The sequence below is a fragment of the Kryptolebias marmoratus genome, linkage group LG18 (genome assembly GCF_001649575.2).
Source record: "Kryptolebias marmoratus isolate JLee-2015 linkage group LG18, ASM164957v2, whole genome shotgun sequence".
Taxonomy (NCBI): Eukaryota; Metazoa; Chordata; class Actinopteri; order Cyprinodontiformes; family Rivulidae; genus Kryptolebias; species Kryptolebias marmoratus.
The window spans coordinates 3,106,004-3,126,065 of record NC_051447.1 but is presented as its reverse complement, the minus strand read 5'-3'; the positions used below and the strand labels follow the sequence as shown (position 1 = coordinate 3,126,065).

General features: G+C 44.5%; 1 protein-coding gene across 4 annotated transcripts in view; it reads left to right on the top strand.

Moving 5' to 3' along the window:
* trappc8 (trafficking protein particle complex 8) overlaps positions 1 to 20,062 on the top strand; it is a gene marked incomplete at its 5' end in the record, with an annotated part of 70,957 nt that overhangs the window by 8,794 nt on the left and 42,101 nt on the right. For 3 of the 4 annotated variants that reach the window (XR_005234441.1, XM_037981320.1, XM_037981318.1), the window contains 7 exon segments: positions 5,230 to 5,314; positions 8,101 to 8,363; positions 9,082 to 9,197; positions 9,281 to 9,431; positions 9,972 to 10,072; positions 12,194 to 12,299; positions 19,306 to 19,437. Coding sequence is in view for 3 of the 4 variants with exons in the window: in XM_037981320.1 (XP_037837248.1) it covers positions 5,230 to 5,314; positions 8,101 to 8,363; positions 9,082 to 9,197; positions 9,281 to 9,431; positions 9,972 to 10,072; positions 12,194 to 12,299; positions 19,306 to 19,437 (954 nt within the window). 4 annotated transcript variants of the gene reach the window in all.

Below are 20,062 nucleotides of genomic sequence, written 5' to 3'. Positions count from 1 at the left end.
GACTATCCGACGAACCCTCCTCTCCAGAACCCCCGAATAGACCTTACCAGGGAGGCTTAAGAGTGTGATCCCTCTGTAGTTGGAACACACTCTCTGGTCCCCCTTTTTGAATAAGGGGACCACCACCCCGGTCTGCCAATCCATAGGAACTGCCCCTGATGTCCACGCAATATTGCAGCGTCACGTTAACCAACACAACCCTGCAACATCCAGAGACTTAAGGAACTCCGAACGAATCTCATCCACCCCCGGAGCCTTGCCACCGAGGAGCTTTTTAACAACCTTAAAAAGATTGGAGAGCCCGACCAAAAGTCCCCAGGCTCTGCCTCCTGAATGGAAGACAGGCCGGTAGGATTAAGGAGGTCTTCGAAGTATTCGGCCCACCGACCCACAACGTCCCGAGTCGAGGTCAGAAGCACACCACCCCCACCATAAACAGTGTTGGTGCTGCACTGCTTTCCCCTCCTGAGACGCCGTATGATGGACCAGAATCGCCTCAAAGCCATACGGAAGTCTTTTTCCATGGCTTCTCCATACTCCTCCCATGCCCGAGTTTTTGCCTCAGCGACCACCCGAGCCGCATGCCGCTTCGACTGCCGGTACCCGTCAGTCCCACAGGCCAAAAATGCCCAATAGGACTCCTTCTTCAGCCTGACGGCATCCCTCACCGCCGGTGTCCACCAGCGGGTTCGAGGGTTGCCGCCACGACAGGCACCAACCACATGCGGCCACAGCTCCGATAAGCCGCCTCAACAATGGAGGCACGGAACATGGCCCACTTGGACTCAATGTCCCCCGTCTCCCCCGGAACATGTTCGAAGTTCTCCCGGAGGTGGGAGTTAAAGCTCCGCCTAACAGGAGACTCTGCCAGACGTTCCCAACAGACCCTCACTATACGTTTGGGCCTGCCAGGTCTGACCAGCATCCTCCCCCACCAACGGATCCAACTATCCACCGGGTAGTGGTCAGTTGACAGCTCCGCCCCTCTCTTCACCCGAGTGTCCAAAACATGCAGCCGCAGATCAGATGAAACGACAACAAAGTCGATCATTGAACTGTGACCTAGGGTGTCCTGGTGCCAAGAGCACATATGGACACCCTTATGTTTGAACATGGTGTTCGTTATGGACAATCCATGACGAGCACAGAAGTCCAACAACAGAACACCGTTGGGGTTCAGATCAGGGGGGCCGTTCCTCCCAACCACACCCCTCAAGGTCTCACTGTCATTGCCCACGTGAGCGTAGAAGTCCCCCAGTAGAACAAGGGAGTCCCCAGGAGGGGTACCCTCCAGTCACCCTTTCAAGGACTCCAAAAAGGGTGGGTAATCTGAACTGCTGTTCGGCGCATAAACGTATGCTCTTCGGGCTGTGCCTGGCCAGGCTCCATGGGTGAAAGCCCGGCCACCAGGCGCTCGCCATTGTGCCCCACCTCCAGACCTGGCTCCAGAGTGGAGCCCCAGTGACTCGCGTCCGGGCGAGGGAACACTGTGTCCAATAATCTTACTCATCATAAGGGGTCTTTGGGCTACACTTCGTTGGGCCCTAGGGCCTGTCTGCCTTGGGTGACCCTGCTAGGGGCATGAAGCCCCTGACAGCATAGCTCCTAGGATCATTGGGACACTCAAACCCCTCCACCACGATAATGTGGCAGCCCAGGGAGAGGTGAATAATCCCAAACATGGGGCGGCGGTGGCTCAGGAGGTAGGGGGTTTGTCCTGTGATCGGAGGGTTGCTGGTTCGAGCCCCCGCTCCAGCTGTCTCAGCCGTTGTGTCCTTGGGCAAGACACTTCACCCGCCTTGCCTACTGGTGGTGGTCAGAGGGCTCGGTGGCGCCGGTGTGATGGCAGCCTCACTTCTGTCAGCCCGCCCCAGGGCAGCTGTGGCTACAATGTAGCTTACCATCAGTGTGAATGTGAGGGTGAATGATTGTAGTGTAAAGCGCTTTGGGGTCCTTGGACTAGATAAAGCGCTATATAAGTGCCATTTGCTTCTGTCATTACCAAACATAACAAAACAAAAAAATGCAAAAGAACTGTCAAGGCATTACCTTTACAATTCACATACTGTATCTGAGTTTTGGAAAAAGATAAAAAGGGCATATATTGCAAATAAAAAACTCAACATGTTTTATGAGCTACATATAGCGTGTTAACACTGTCACACTCGACTCTCATGAGGTTCAGTAATATTTGCAACTTTCCTGCCAGTTCTGTGACCTTAATAGATAAATTGTTACTTCTGACTTAGCATTGCAAATCAATGTTTATCACAGCGGTTTCTCCACTGGTGTTTGCTCCCTCCATTTCTGTTTGAATTCCAGCGGAAAGTTGCGGCCGGAAGCACTGTTGGTTTTTGGACCTTGTAGTTCTTTTGACTTGCGTTACAGTGTATGCCAACTGAAATAAACTACAAAATGGTGGCGCATGTCCTATGTTTCTTTTTTGTTTGTTTTGTTTAATTGGTGGTTTTCCACTCCCGTCTGCTCCCGTTAACTTTTTTTTGTACCATTCCAATCACATGATTAATAGTAAAGTTGACTTCTATCCCACGTCCCATGGTATTCCAGAAAAAATGTCAGCCTCTTCTGGTGACAACCATTATATTAAAGGCTTTAGGCATTAATCTGAAAGACAAAGCTGCAGTGGGTGCACCGCTCCCCAGATCCGTTATTAGATAAGTGGAAACCTCCAAGGACAATCATTGTACGTTTTCACAGTTGAAGGAGGAGAGAGTGCTTGTGGCCGCAAGATGACGACTTCAAGACAAGGAAGCAATAGTGTGGAATGGCTGCAAGATTTTCATTTTCCCTGACATGACCAGAGAGGTGGTGGAAAAGAGGAGAAAGTTTACTAAAGTCAGAAGGAAAAATAATGACCTGGACATCAGGTTCACTTCATTTCACATATTCTTAAAAAAGACAAGGACCCAATGGACCCTGGTAGCTTCAGACCAGTTAGCCTAGTGAATGTTGATTGTAAGATACATATAAAAATATTAGCTATGAGGTTGGAAAAGGTATTGCCATTTCTTATTCATTCTGACCAGGTTGGCTTTGTCAAAGGGAGGTCTTCTGATAATCTTTGAAGGCTTCTTCACTTGATGTGGTTAAGCCATCAGAAGGATGTACCAGTGGCTGCCTTTTCACTTGATCTGCATGTTCACATGAAAAGGGAGGATCCATTTGCCATTTGATACTTTTTTTCTCTTAAAATACACCAATCTAACAAATAAATATGTGGGGGAGTAAAGAAAAAAAAATTACTCTGCTTGCCCCAAGACTACATTCATAAAGGCCATTAGATTGTAGCCTCATAATTTTCACGCCAAAACCACATTTTGTCTTTATTATAAAAATAAAACTAAATCAAGGGAACAGAATCAACATTAAACTTAGCCCTCGGTGAATAGCAAGTGGCCATCAGGGCCCTAACGATCAGTCGTTAGGCTGATGGTCCTTTTGCATGTGAACAACTAGTTTTGGGTGTCACACCCAACTGGTTGATTCACTATGCAAAAGTGCTGCTTATAAGGCTGAGTTTACTTGGACTGAAGAAGTCTTTTGGATAAAAGACGAAATGTGTCATGTAAGAAGTAATCGTCCAAAGGACCTGACTCAACCTTTTTAGAGTTTTCATTTTAAGTTTCTCTTTATGGTTTTGTCTCTTTATCTTTTGTCTTCTGGACTTAAATACACTTATGAAAAAAGGTGTTTTTCAGGTTACAAAATGAAAACAACAGAAGGGGAAGAAAGGAGGTCTTCACACAACAAACACAAAAACTAACTACATAACAAAATGACTGCAAATGAACTGCAAACAAACTGATTTGCAGTCACCTGCAAAGGCTTTTTCTTCAGTTTGTTGTCAAAGTTTGATAACATTGAAAACATTAAGATTGCTGAGGGGTTAAAAGTGCTTGGAGTGAGCAGAAAGGCTTTATCTCACTCTGTCCAAAGACTCTTTCACCCACAACTTATATACAGTTATTCTGTAGGAGAAAATAGATCATATTTGTTAAAACACTTGAATAATTTATCATATTTAATATTTGCACACAAATAAAGATCAATAATAATTTTATAATTTTTAATAGTTTACTAAACAAATAAAGCTATCTCATTCTATGAGATATCTCATACTCATGTTTTTATTCATAAGCCTTAAGAAAGTATCTAAACAATCTGTGAGTAACTGATTAGGTGTCCACAAGTGTAGACACGAGTCCCAAAGATTCACTCAATATTCACTCAGGTCAGAATGAACTTTTTACAGAACAGTTACTGAAAAATGACAGTAGGTCAGAGGTCATGAAAAAGGGGTGCTTCTTTATGCTACATATGTTACATGTGTTTCAACAAACCAAGACAAATGTAAAACTGTAAAAAACAAGCAAACAAAACACAATCACCAACATTGATGGTGTCATGTTACACAATCCTCATTATTTTTGAAGCATTATTTCTTACAAGGACAGCACAGTAGAGCTTTTGCCTCTCAGCAAGAAGGTTGCAGGTTTGACTCCTAGTCTTTCTGTGTAGGGTTTGCAGGTGCGCATGTGAGTTTTCTCCGGGGACTCTGATATCCTCCCACAGACCAAAAAACGTGCATGTTAGGTTCATTGATAACTGTAAATTGTCCATAGTTGAGAATGAGAGTGTGAATAGTTGTCTTCTTTGTTTGACTTTATGTGCCCCTGTAATGGACTTGTGACTTGTCCAAGGTGTACCCACCTCTTACACAGTGACTGCTGGGGATAGGCATGAACTTCCCCACAACCCGTAAAGGAAAATTGGGTGAAGAAAATGAATAATTGGATGGATGGATTATCTTTTACAGCAGTCTAATTGCAGCTACTTAGTATTGAACTGCAGGGAACATAGCTTATGAGTGTATTTAAGTGTCCAAGTATGTTTGGTTATTTCCAGTACTGAAAATTTTTCAAGATAATTAAACAAAACAAGTTCTTGTCAAATGGGAAGATTTTTATTTCGATTAAAATGACTAGGTGTATATTTAGTAGATTGAATGGTTAAATACTAATATATCCCTGAATTAAAAAAACTTATATATAAAGCTGCCAGTTTACCCCTAACCCCTGATGGAGAGGTCTTCTAAGTATGAACTGTTTAAATTGTGATTAAAAATATATTTATTTTTACTGTCTTGAATTTGTTGGTTAGTTTGTCAGAATTGTTCATTGTGTTCTAATGTGGTGATTGATATTACAGGAGGTGTTGGATCTGGCTCCAGCTGCTAACACTGCTTTTGTTGAGAACAGTGTTTGTAAAACTAAAGTGGACTTAACAGAAAAAGGTCAGAGGTCATTTTTTGCTTTTTTAATGCAGTTCTCATTAGTGCTGGGCGATATGTAAAAAATCCTATATCACGATATAGATAATTTTATATCACAATAACAATATAAGGTTGTCCTCAAAATTATTCATACCCCTGTTCATTTTTGTGATATTCTTTATTTTTGTGAAGAAATTAATGCTTTTTCCAAGTTTGTCTATGATTGCTAAATGAACAACAACTTAGAGAGTGACATCAAATCATAATTCAAGAAACTTTTTCGTTTCATGAGTATATAATAAATTAATTTACAAAAAAGCCATGTTCAAAATTATTCATACCCTGGTCCAATGTCTTTCTTTAATAGTCAATAGTGTAGCCATTGTTTTTTATGACTGCTTCGAGACGATTATTGTATGTGTCCACAAGCTTCTTGCAAGAAAAAAAAAAAAGCATCCTTCCAGACGAGTATAAATTGAGGCAAAGTCTTTGGTCATTCGCAATTTGCTGTTATCATGGCGAAGAAGAAGGAGCTCAGTGAGGACTTACGACAACGTCTTGTGAATGCCCATGCTGAAGGAAAGTGTTACAAGGCCATTTCAAAGCGGTTTGATGTCCCTGTGGCAACTGTTCAGAGCATTATCAACAAGTACAAGAGGTTCAACATCGTTAGAAATCTCAGTGGCCGTGGCAGGAAGCATAAAATGTCCCCTAAACTTGCCAGGAAAATCTGCAGAGAGGTCAACAACAACCCCCGGACCACAACCAAGGCCCTACTTGAAACGCTTGACCAGGCAGGGACGAAGGTGTCACGATCCACCATCGAGCAAGTCTTGCACAGGGGAGGTCTCCATGGACGTAGACCTTGGAAAACCCCAATGCTTAGGAAGAACCATGTGAAGGCTCGCCTGGCCTTTGCTAGAGGTCATCTGACGCATGATTCCAACTTTTGGTCAACCATCCTGTGGTCTGATGAGACGAAGTTGGAGTTGTTTGACCAAATGGATGTTGCCTTTGTCTGGAGGAAGAAAGGAGAAACACACAAGCCAAAGAACACTGTGCCCACAGTCAAGCACAGTGGTGGAAACATTATGCTATGGGGATGTTTCTCTTCCAGTGGCACAGGTAACCTTGTCAAGGTCCAGGGACGTATGAAAAAGGAGGATTACATTAGGATCCTTGATGAAAATGTTAAGGAATCTGCAGAGAAACTCCAGCTTGGCCACAACTAGATCTACCAGCAGGACAATGATCCTAAACACACAGCCAAGGTAGTGAAGGAGTGGTTCAGGGACAATGGTGTAAGCATTCTAGAATGGCCAAGTCAGAGCCCAGACCTCGATCCGATTGAGAACTTGTGGCGAGTCTTGAAGACCAGAGTGATGGAAAGGAAGCCGACCAACCTGATCCAGCTTGAGGCTTATGCCAAGGAAGAGTGGGCCAACATCCCACAGGAGACATGCAAGAAGCTTGTGAACACATACAAGAATCGTCTCGAAGCAGTCATAAAAAACAAAGGCTACACTATTGACTATTAAAGAAAGACATTGGACCAGGGTATGAATAATTTTGAACATGGCTTTTTTATAAATTAATTTATTATATACTCATGAAACAAAAAAGTTTCTTGAATTATGTTTTGATGTCACTCTCTAAGTTGTTGTTCATTTAGCAATCATAGACAAACTTGGAAAAAGCATTAATTTCTTCACAAAAATAAAGAATATCACAAAAATGAACAGGGGTATGAATAATTTTGAGGACAACTGTATATCACGATATACCCCAATTACGTACGTTGTCAGTTATTCTCTGAAAAATATGAAAAAATAATCTCATTTCTTACTTTTTTCAAGTTTTATTTCGAAGTGACATTTAACTGAACTTTCACAAATGAGATCAGCTGCATTTTAGTGCAGCAATATATATGTATCAAATAACAACAGACTCCATTATCTTCGGCCGGCTATAGTTTACCTTTTCGCAACTTTCCCCGGCTCTTTTACAACTTGCTTGACCTTGCACTTTTTGGATTGTTAAATATTCTTTTTCGTGGTTCTTCTTTAAGTGATAGTAGAGGTTTGTTGTGTTGGCGTCAGATGAAAAAACAGTCTAATAGCAGAAGTTAGTATTAGCAGAGTTAGCATATTACCTTTTTCTGCTCTGTGTCGGACTTCTTGAACCAAATCGCAGACGTCCCCCCTCGTTTTGGTAAAAGTCTTTCTTCTTGGGCTGCCTGCTAGCTGTCTCTACTTGTTGCGACCCCGGGTTTGATACTTCATGAGTCTCCATCTTTCAGCACTTATGACTTAAATGCCGACACATACGGTGGGTCACAGAATATGGTGAAAACACCACGCTGCACAGAAAGCCGCTGCCGTATAGCATGTCGCAAACCCACACGTAAAGCAGTGTCATGTCGCAAAACGAAGGTTCTTCGCAAAATAGTTATTTTTTCTTCTTATTTGTCACTTATATAAACTGACTGTCTGCAAAGTGACAACAATAATACATTCGTTGTAGCCTACGTTATGAAATATTTACATGAATCATTGATACAATTATGATAGAAACAACAAAAACGATAGAAACGATAGAGACGATAGAAGAAAATATATCACAATAGACACTTTTCTATCGTCCCCACGATATGTATCGTTATATCGCCCAGCACTAGTTCTCATTATTATACACATTCTTTTGAAGTTTTTCATTTCTAAAGGTTTTTCTTGCTCTGCCTTTTACTTTGAAAGCTCCTTTTTGAAGAAATGTTAAAATAGATAAATAACACGTGTTCTTGTGTGAAGATGGGCCTGGAGAATCCAGTAGCGTAGAGACCCATCCTCTTCAGCTGGACACAGACACAAGCTCAGCAAGCCTCCAAATTCTGAGTATCATCAACACAGAGCTAAAGAAAGGTTTGAGGGACACAGACACCCTGACACCAGGAAACTATGGAGCCTGTCTGACCTTGAACGATCACGACCACATCAGACAGTTTGTCCAAGAATTCACTTTCAGAGGCCTGCTGCCACACATCGAGAAGAACATCAGACAACTGAATGACCAGGTACATCTCCAACTGTACAGCTAGGGTTTCTCATCACAAGCTAAATAAACTCAACACTGACAATTTACAAGTTTTTTTAATGACCTTAAAATAAAGTCAACAGCAAACTCAGTCATTCCAAGAAGCTCAAAATGGAGAAAGCTTGGTAACAAAGACTGCAAGTAATCCACTGATTAATGATATTATGGATCACACGTCATCTTCTGCTTTTAATTTTGTGTGTTTTTGTTGGGATAGCAAGAAATTAACTCTGATTTTTATATTCTTCAGTTTTCTTGATTTTTATAAGCAGTGATCCCAACACATAGTCATTTATTAAGACACACTCCGACCCCTTTATTATCTTCCTATGTGTGTCTCTGAAATTATTCTTCATATGTAATGGAGTTCAGAGAATACTAGGAGACATCAGCAGGGCTTGGGGTGGGGGGTGAATTGAGTGCAAGTTTAACATAGTTAAGCCAAAACATAACACTGTTCACAACTCGGTCTTTATACCTGTCTGACCTTAGCTATGTCTAGCACTGCTTCAATTTCTGCTACCCTGCAAGGCATTTGCTGTTAGCTTTGTGTGGAGACAGACTGCAATGTAAAGACTCCCTACAGTCCTGCTTGCAGAGATAAGATATTTCTAAATCTAGAGCTCACACCTGTTGTCTTTCTTTGTACTTAAAGTCATAGACAGAAAAATCATACCAACAGTCTGTGTTCTTCACAGCTTATTTCCAGGAAAGGACTGAGTCGGTCTCTGTTCACAGCTACCAAAAAGTGGTTTGGCGGAGGTAAAGTTCCAGAGAAGAGCAGCAGTGAACCAAAGAGTACATATGGCCTTCTGTAAGCTCATTTCTTACACTGTTCTTAGACTGAATGTGAGACTTTACCTGTATTTAAAGTATTGATGTTAATTGTCTCCTAAGATACCCCCCTGAAGCTCCAGAGCTTCAGATCAGGAAGATGGCAGACCTGTGTTTCCTGGTTCAGCACTATGAGCTGGCCTACAGCTGCTACCACACTGCCAAGAAGGACTTCCTTTCCGACCAGGCCATGCTGTATGCAGCGGGTGCACTGGTAAGATCACTATACTATCTGGTCTGTGAGCCCTGCGTTGTTGCTGCACAGTGAATCTGACTATTGCCTGTTCTGTACCAGCTGATGAAAAATTTAAATTGAATCTATCAGTGTTTAAAAACACAACAGGGATTAGACTAGCTGTTTTTGTCACATGGAGTACATAAAACAATGTCGCTTATTAAACTAGAATGTTTCTGGTTTGAACATGCTACAAAGCAACCTGAGGGAATGTGTAAATAATCTGTCCCATATGAATAAATAACTATAACTATAAAGCAGATAAATGCCATGAACCAAAGGTTTGATTATGGTACATTCATCAGTCAGTAATGTCCCTTTAATCTGAAGAAAAAAAAAAAAAAAAAAAAAAAAAAAAACAATAAATAGAAATATAAATCAGTACCTCAGGTTTTAATTAAAACACTGATATGATGTTGATATGATATGTTAGCTGATGTTACATGCTACCTAAAGTCTTATTTTCTCCGCCTTTGTGTTAAATTTTAATATATTCCTCTGTTTTAAATGTGATTGTAGGAAATGGCTGCAGTGTCAGCCTTTCTGCAGGGTGGAGGCCCCAGGCCATATCCAGCGCATTACATGGACACTGCAATACAGACATACAGAGATGTCTGCAGGTATGAACCATGTCTATTTATTTAAAAGTAGTCTTCAGACTGTCTGTCATAGAGATAGACTGATTAATCAGCTAGCTCATTGACTGATTATTTAAAAAGTGGTGATCGACCATGGCTGTGCATACTTAATCTAGTCCCAATTAAAAAAATGAAAATGCAGCAGCAGTTCCTACAACCAGCTCACTGTAGCCTACAATTTAATTTTTTGGGGGGCAAGAATATTTTTTGATTTACAATTTTAAAGCTGCAGTAGGGAGTTCTGAAGAAACCGTGGACTTAGCCTGAAAATTTGAACAAGCATACCTTGCAGGTCCCTCCCACTTGCTCTTTGCTGCTCTACAGCCCTCCCTCCACAGCTCTTCCCCCACAGAGGAGCCTGCTGTGAACACGCAGGCTAGTAAGCAGGGCCACTAATGACGCCATGGGTCTTCTTCTGTTTACCTTTCTTTGTTTTCTGAGCAGGTGCCACTCGAGAAACTGGCAGTTTTCCTGTAACATTAGGTTGTTTCTCCGGCATTAGCACAGCTGCAGCACACCGGCAATCTTGAGCTTGAACAACAGTATGCGATGTGCATGGGAAGGGTGTGAGCAGCGTATACATAAGCAGGATTGACACTGCTAAGACACTCCTCCTGGCTCTGATCGGTTGTTTTTGACCGGGAGTGGTGTATCTCTGCAAAAGACAGTAGGACCACTCATATTCTACTGTCAAAACAGTGACAGTTTTAAAATATGTATAAAATACATTTTTTTAAAAAGGTACCTATTGCAGCTTTAAGTGTCAAAGTTCTTCTAAGTGTTGTTAAATACATGTTTATCTAATGTAAGCAGTTATGTTATATTGTAGTTAAATGGAAAATACATATTTGTCAAAAATATATCAGCCATTGGCCACCCTAATTTCCAGAGATCAACATCAGCAATGGAAAAAACCATAATAGTCAACCTCAATCTGTTATTTTAGCTTAAAGATGTTTTTTTTATCAAACTATATTTGTTGACATCATATAACTTGGTTTGAATATTTTTTAGTAAATATTATACAGACTGACACATAATTACATGTGACTATTTGTCCTCAGTCTGCTTTGCTATAGTATGTTGAGATGTACAGACATTAACAAATTTGTTGGTACTGTTTTAAGAAAAAAAAAAAAAACACTATCTCTTAAATAACTTAAAACTGACAAAAGTTCCAATTCACACCTTGATGCATGTGTCCCAACATCTCTATGTGAAGTAGGCAAACAAAGACCTAAACAACTCTACGTTGTGAGGGGGTGTTTAATCTACATATGGATTTAGTTTGCATAACAGAACATCTCATGCAGCTTAAAAACTTGAACTCTCCAGCATTAAATTGAAAAAAAAATTATGGTTGAGGAATGAAACATCCTTAAGTCCAGTTGTTTCTTTTAATATATATTTATTTATTTGATAATTGATTCAGTTGAATATTTTATATAATTAAATGAAAATGGCATGGGCAAAAAAGATGGTAGCCTTGATTTAATAAGTTGTAGCAACACTTTTTCCAGCATACACTACTAAAAAGAAATCTCTGTCCTTTACAATAAGACATGCGCTCAGAATGTGATGTACCTTGACCTTGGAGGTCAGCTTGAATGGTTTTAGATGGTTTCCTTGGCTCTTTTTCTACCATCTGCATTATCCATCTGATCAACCTGGGACTGCATTTCCTCTTATGTCCACATCTTGGGAGGTTGGCTACAGTCCCACCTTATATTTTTTTATTATTAGCAGCTGTGGTAACAGGAACATGAAGCTGCTTGGAGATGGTCTAGTAGTCTTTACCTTTAACACTGATATCTATAATTTTCTTTATGAGCTCCCCAGACAGTTCTTGTCTTTGTTTGCTCTGCTCCATTTTCAGTGTGATGCACACAAGGACACATTCCAAAATGGGACAACATTCCTCTCCAAAATCCCCAGCAACTGGTGTCCCCAAAATAATTTAACAATTTTTCTATTTAAACATGATTTGTTTACTATGCTCCATTATGAAAAAAAACCATGGGTTTATAAGATTTGCAAATCATTGCATTTTGTATACAACATCCCATTTTTTTCTGAATTAGGGTTGTATTTGTCCCCCTGTAGGAACATGGTGTTGGCTGAGCGCTGTGCTTTACTCAGTGCTGAAATTCTTAAGAGTCAGGCAAAATACTCAGAGGCTGCATCTCTCCTCATTAAGATGACCAGCGAGGTGAGCAAACATACATCACACCAAAATGGCTGTTCTTTAGTTTGACCAACTTAACCAATGAGGCTTTAAAAAGAAAACGGATTATCCTTGAAGATACATCCACATCTCTCTGATGTTCAGTAACATCCATCCATTTTCTTTACCCACTTTTTCCTTTTTGGGTTATGGGGGTGCTGGTACCTTTTTCCATGGCCATTCTGGGAGACGCAGGGTACTCCCTAGACATGTTGCAAATCCATCACATTTGTGCTCAGTAACATATAGTCCAAATTTCTTCTTTAAATATGTGACTTATTTTGATTCAACTGTTTACTTGTTACAACCTCCAGTTTTAATATCCCTTTATCCATGCATCCATCCATCTTCTTCCGCTTATCCGGGGTCATGTCAGGGAAGCCCAGACTTCCCTCTCCCCACCCACTTGGGCCAGCTTCTCTGGGGGAATCCCAAGGCGTTCCCAGGCCAGCCAAGACACATAGTCCCTCCAGCGTGTCCTGGCTCTTCCTGACTCTTCACGCCCGGAACACCTCACCAGGAGGCATCCTAACCAGATGCCCGAGCAACCTCAACTGGCTTCTCTTCACGTGGAGAAGCAGAGGCTCTACTCTGAGTCCCTCCCGGATGGCCGAGCTTCTCACCCTATCTCTAAGGGAGATCCCAGACACCCTGCGGTGAAAACGAAAGTTACATATGTAACTACAGTTCCTGGATGACTGCCAGAGGGAGGTGCTGAAAGCACTGAATGATCCCATCTCACATGCGCCAATCGAGTAGTAATACCAACAGAGTAACACCTGTGACACGTCGGGTGATCACCCAGTCTATATATACTGATGTCATCCGAGGCTCTGTTCCTACAGAATCTTCTCGCGGAATGCAAGGATTCTGAGTGACAGAGAATATCTGGCGGTCATCCGGGATTCATAGAACTGTAGTTACATATGTAACTATCGTTCTATTTCATCCCTACTGAGTGCTGAAAGCACTGAATGACTAATGCCAGCGATGTCACAAGGAATCCTCATAACTCACTGAGGATATGCTGAGGACCTGCAGAAGAATATGACCCAGAGGATGAGGAGTGGCCACATTAACCCTGTAGAATCTGGTGAACGTGCTTGGAGAAGCCCATGATGCAGCAGCACATATGGTGTCCAGTGGAACCCCCCTCATAGCTGCCCAGGAAGCAGAGACGCTCTGCGTAGAGTGTGCCTTCACGCCAACCGGCAGGGAGCAGTGTCCCGCATTGTAGGCGTGGCAGATGACATCCACAATCCAGTTGGAGAGACGCTGCTTGGAAAGAGGACAACCTAGCCTTGGACCTCCATAACACAAGAACAGCTGGTCTGAGTGTTGTATACCTGCAGTAGCAGCTATGTATGCCTCCAGCGCCCTCACTAGGTACAATAATTCAGACCTATCCCCAGCCACTCCTGGTGTAGGCTGAAACCTTGCCAATCTCAGTGGCTGGTTACAGTGAGAACGGGATAGCACCTTAGGCACGAATGCAGTGTTGGGCCACAAGGTAACACCAGAGCAATCCAGAACCCATCTGAGACATGAAGGACTGACAGAAAGAGCATGTAGCTCACCAACCCTCTTAGCTGAGACAATAGCCAACAAAACGCAGTCTTACATGAGAGCCACTTAAGGTCTGCCTGCGCCAAAGGCTCGAATGGAGAGTGGCACAGAGCTTTAAGAACCAAGGGCAGGTCCCAGACTGGTGTCAAGGAACTGTTGACGGGTGCAACCTACGAGCTCCACGCAAAAAAGAGAAACTAGATTATGGCTCCCCACAGTACAGCCCTCAAAGTCTACATGATTAGATGATATTGCCGCTACATATACCTTAAGTGTCGAAGGAGAGTGGCTCTCATCAAGAGGAGACTGGAGAAACTCCAGGATAGTAGACATTGCACAGGTGACTGGATCATCATTGCGGGCAGAACACCACTGGGAAAACAGCCGCCACCTGTTTTTGTATCGCTGGTGAGTACAGGGTGCCCTGGCACTCAAAAGGCTGCGTCTGACAGGATCCGAATATCCAGTCAGCTGCTGCCCAAGCTATCCAGTGGCCACACCCAGAGTCGGAGGCGTTGAGGGTTGGGGTGCCATAACAGGCCCCCCAACTGAGACAGCAAATCCTTCCTGGTTGGAAGACACCACAGGATGCTGTGACACAGATTCTGTAGACGTGAAGTGAAGTGAAATTGGACAGGTGAGGAGAGGCCCATTCCAGGAGATCTCTGGAGACTTCCAGAAGCTGCACTGATCTGGTGCTATCTTGGTGGTTGATGTGGTACATAGCAGAGGTGTTGTCTGACCGAACCAGAACATGTTTCCCCTCCAGGTGGGACAAAAAGTGTCTGAGAGCCAAATGCACAGCACGCAGCTCCAGTACATTTGTGTGTCTGTGTGTGTATCCTTTTGGCACCAGCGACCTTGAACCGCTCTGTGTTGCCACACAGCGCCTCATCCCATGGAGCTGGAATCTGTCGTGACCACCTCTCTGCGACACACAACTATCCCCATAGGGACACCCCTGGACAAATAACTCTTGTCTCTCCATGGCCTCAGGACACGAAGACATGACAATGTCACCACGAGTTTGCGATGCCTGTGCCGCCTGGCATCCAGGCGGAAGCTGTTGAGCCACCTCTGCAAAGGGCACAGTGACAGCAGACCTAAGGGCACAACCTGTGACTGATGTCAGTTTGCACAGGAGTCGCAGGAAAGTGACGTACGGAAACCGCTGGCCCAGTCTGAATTGACTGACCAACCGGAGTATATCATTCACCCTTTGGGCAGATGGGTAAGCCCTCATGGAAGGTGAATCCAGAAACACCCCGAGAAAGGTGGTTGTCTGAGATGGGATCAGGCAGCTGTTCTCCAAGTTGACCTTGAGGCCCAACTGGGACACATGACCAAGCAGACGACTTGTATCGTGAGAAGCATGTGCTCGGGATGGGGCGCAGAGAAGCCAATCGTCAAAGTACAGAAGAATTTTCATTCCGCAGGCCTGCAGAGGAGAGAGGGCTGCTTTCACGCACAGAGTGAACACGCTCGGGGGGGGGGGAGAGAGAGAGAGGCCAAATGGGAGCACCCAGAACTGCCAATGAGGACCCCTATAGGCAAACCGGAGAAACCGGTGATGCTCTGCCACAATAGGTACATGAATGTACGCATCCGTCAGGTCTATTGAGGTAAACCACTCGTCCTTGGTAACAGTCTGAAGAACCTCTGCTGTCGTGAGCATGTGAAAAGGCAGGACCTTCAAATACTGATTGAGTCCCCTGAGATCTAAAATGGGACGAAATCCACCCGTCTTTTTGGGCACAAGAAAGTATGTTGAATAGCCTCTGGGTTGCCGCAGAGGATCCACTGCCTCGATTGCACCCTTAGCCAGGAGGGTGGAAAGCTCCTGGTCCGGTGCTCAAGCTTTCACCGGGTCGGCGATTACTGTCACCCTGATCCAGCGTGACATGTAAGGCCGCCATCGGAACTGTAGCCGGTAACCATGGGTCAGAGTGGCAACCACCCATGGATCCCCAGCATGAGAAGCCAAGTAACTGAGCTGCTGATGAGAAAAATATCAGACAGTCGGCCTGGTGGCATCACCGCCTGTCCCTAGGGGCCCTGGTGGAGCGACGGCCAGAGTCTGCAGCATGGGCCTGCCTGGCTGGTTTGCAGACTGGCTCACGAAACTCCCTGCTGGGTCTCTGCTGTGCACTCCAAGGATTAAACCCACCAGGCCAATTACAGCTGCCTCAGTGCCATTCTCATGATGTCCCGCATAGAGCTGTCACTCGATCCACTAGCTGCACTCTGAGATGAAGAGAGTGAGCCAGTCTCTGCACGAAATGACTGTACCTCCTCCTCACTCCTAAAGTGAGAGGCAGAGGCAGCCAAAGACAACACATCCTCCTCCGAAGCCAGCTCAGGCATGGGTGGAGAAGAGAATCCAACCAATGCAGGATCCAGCTTGCATGCCACCACAGGCAGAAAGAACAGGATAAGATTGGGAGATGGGGCAGGGATGCTACCGTCACCAATTTCTATAAAATACCGCAACAGAGGGGCTGACACCGTCAGCTACGTCCAGAATACAGGACGAAAAACCAAAACTGGGAGAGGGGGCAAAAATGCTGCCGTCACCGATTAAAGCAAAATGCAAATGCAGAGAGGCTCAACCCGGAACTCCTGATCAGGAAGTTGGCTAAAATTGGGAGAGGGGGGTGAAATGCTACCATCACCAATTAAAGCAAATAACAAACTTGGAGAGGCTGACACAGGTAGCTCAATCCAAAACAGCTTATAGGGTTGGCTAAAACTGGGAGAGGGGGTGAGACGCTACCGTCACCAGTTAGAGCAAACAACCACCTTAGAGGCTAACACAGATGGCTCAATGCAAAATATAGTAAGGGGTTGGCTAAAATTGGGAGAGGGAGCGAGATGCTACAGTCACCAATTACTATATTATACAGCAACAGAGGGGCTGACACCGTCAGCTACGTCCAGAATACAGGACGAAAAACCAAAACTGGGAGAGGGGGCGAAAACGCTGCCGTCACCAATTAAAGCAAAACAAACAAATAAACAAAGAGAGGCTAATGGCATTACCTCGATCAGAAAGTTGACTCAGATTGGGAGAGGGGGCGAAACGCTACCACCACCAATTAAAACGAAACGGATAAACAAAAAGAGGCTAACACTGTTTTTAGCCTATCCAAAACTACAATAAAAAATTCGGCTAAAAGTGGGAGGGGGCGAGACGCTACCGTCACCAATTAAAGCGAGACAACCAAATAAACAAAGAAGTCAGACGCCTTGAGTTGGGAGAGGAGGCACAATCGCTGTCATCATATTTCCTGTATTGAGCTGCAGTAACGTGCAAATTTCCCCAATGTGGGATTAATAAAGTTTATCTTCTCTTATCTTATCACCAACAAACAGCAAAATTACCTTCAGTAAAGATCAACTGTCGCAGCCCCTAGTAGGGTGATTCACCCCTACTCCCACCAACAGGCAATTGGCTGTCCGCCGACGGTACAATTATCCAAAGGCCGATACCATACAACGAACCGCACGCGAGAAAAAATGAGGAACAGAGCCTTGGATGACGTCAGTATATATAGACTGGGTGATCATCCGACACGGGAGTGACACGTCTGTTGGTATTACTACTCGAATGGCAGATGCGCGATGGGAACATTCAGTGCTTTCAGCACCGCCCTCTGGCGGTCAGTAAGGATGAAATAGAACTAATTTCAGCCGCTTGTATTTGCGATCTCGTTCTTTCGGTCACTACACAAAGCTTGTGACCATGGATGAGGGTAGGAACGTAGATCGACTGGTAAATCGAGAGCTTCGCCTTTTGACTCAGCTCTCTCTTCACCACGACAGACCGGTACAGTGCCCACTTCACTGCAGATGCTGCACCAATCTGCCCATTGCTCCATTTTTCCCTCATTATTTCACTCATCAAAAAAGACCACCCAAGCTGCATGCTGCTTGGACTGCCGGTTCCCGTCAGCTGCTTCTGGAGTCCCACAGGCCAAGAAGGCCCAATAGGACTCCTCCTTCAGCTTGACAACATCCCTCACCGCCGGTGTCCACCAGCGGGTTCGAGGGTTGCAGCTACGACAGGCACCAACTACCTTGCAGCCACAGCTCCAAATAGCTGCTTCAACAATAGAGGCACGGAACATGGCCCACTCGGGCTCAATGTCCCCTACCTCCCCCAGAACATGTTCGAAGTTCTCCCAGAGGTGGGAGTTAAAGGTCTGTCTAACAGGAGACTCCACCAGACGTTCCCAACAGACCATCACAATACTTTTGGGCCTGCCAGGTCTGACCGACATCTTCCCCCACCATCGGAGCCAACTCACCACCAGTTAGTGGTCAGTTGACAGCTCCACCCCTCTCTTCACCCGAATGTCCAAGACATGTAGCCGTAGATCAGATAAAACAACAACTAAGCCGATCATTAAATGTGACCTAGGGTGTCCTGGTGCCAAGAGCACATATAGACACCCTTATGTTTGAACATGGTGTTCGTTATGGACAATCCATGACGAGCACAGAAGTCCAACAACAGAACACTGCTCGGGTTTAGATCAGGGGGGCCATTCCTCCCAACCACACCCCGCCAGGTCTGACTGTCATTGCCTACGTGAGCATTGAAGTCCCCCAGCAGAACAAGGGAGTCCACAGGAGGGGCACTCTCCAGTAACCCCTCTAAGGACTCCAAAAAGGGTGGGTAATCTAAACTGCTGTTCGGCGCATAAGCGCAAACAGCGGTCAGGACCCGTCCCCCCGCACGTAGGTGGAGGGAGGCTACCCTCTCGTTCACCAGTGTAAACCCCAACGTACAGGCACCAATATGGGGGGCAACAAGTATGCCCACTCCTGCTCGGCGCCTCTCACCGTGGGCAATTCTAGAGTGAAAGAGTGTCCAACCCCTCTCAAGGAGACTGGTTCCAGAGCCAGAGTCGTGCGTTGAGGTAAGCCCTACTATTTCTAGCTGGAACCTCTCAACCTCACACCAGCTCAGGCTCCTTCCCCACCAGAGAGGTAACATTCCATGTCCCGAGAGCCAGCTTCTGTTGCTGAGGATCAGACCGCCTTCGGCCACTATCCATCCCAAAGACCCCTTATGATGAGTGAAAGAATTGAACAGTGTTACCTCGTCCAGACGCGGGTCACCGGGGCCCCACTCTGTAGCCAGGCCTGGAGGTGGGGCACGTTGGAGAGTGCCTGGTGGCCGGGCTTTTGCCCATGCAGCCCATCCGGGCACAGCCCGAAGAGGTGACATGGGTCCCTCTTCCCATGGGCTCACCACCTATGGGAGGGGCCAAGGGGGTTGGGTGCAATGTGGAAAGGGTGGTGGCCAATTTTAACATAAAACGTCTGTATTAAATTACAGTAAATCTACATGTTGAAATTGCCCATCCAGGTTATTTTTCAGTGAAACAGCTGTAGATAAATTGTGTTTGTGATTTTGCAGGACTCAGACCTGCGCAGTGCTCTACTGTTGGAACAGGCAGCTCATTGTTTCATCAATATGCGTAACCCAATGGTGCGTAAGTTTGCCTTCCATATGATCCTGGCTGGTCATCGTTTCAGCAAAGCAGGACAGGTAGGCATCCCAGGTAACACTGATTTATGCTGTCTTACTAAACATTAGAACTCCTTGTTTCTGACTGGAGCTCTGGACAAAGTCAATGTCAATTATGATCACAGAACTATCTGACATTATATAGCAGTAAGTGGTTGTCTTGGTATAGAAATGAACTGAATTCTCGCAGAAAGGCGAGTCATCAGATGTCATCTCCATCCCAAAGGGTAACTTCCCTTTAAAGACATGTCAAAATCTAATTTTAAGAAATGGAACAGAAATTAGGTTCTGTCCTTCCTGTTTGAGCTTTGTATGGAAAGAAGTCAGTCTACATAAAGCCTAACTGGTGGTGGGGTACTTCTCCGTATTTTGAAACGAGAAATACTTTGCAAAGTTCACTAAACTAAATTTGCACTAAGAAGCAACAAATGCAGGATTTGATTGAAATGATTTAACCCCTTACCACTCGCCCTCAGAAAGCTCAAGAAGCCTGGAAAAGACGTACCCAAATTAAATTAGATGCTATTCTTCAGCCTTTTGTGGTTCAAACTAAAGATTAGGCTCCATGTGAAGTTAACACTTTGAAGTTTTTGCCTGAGCAGTCAAAATGATTGTAACTTTAACCAATTAGTAGTTATTGAAGTGA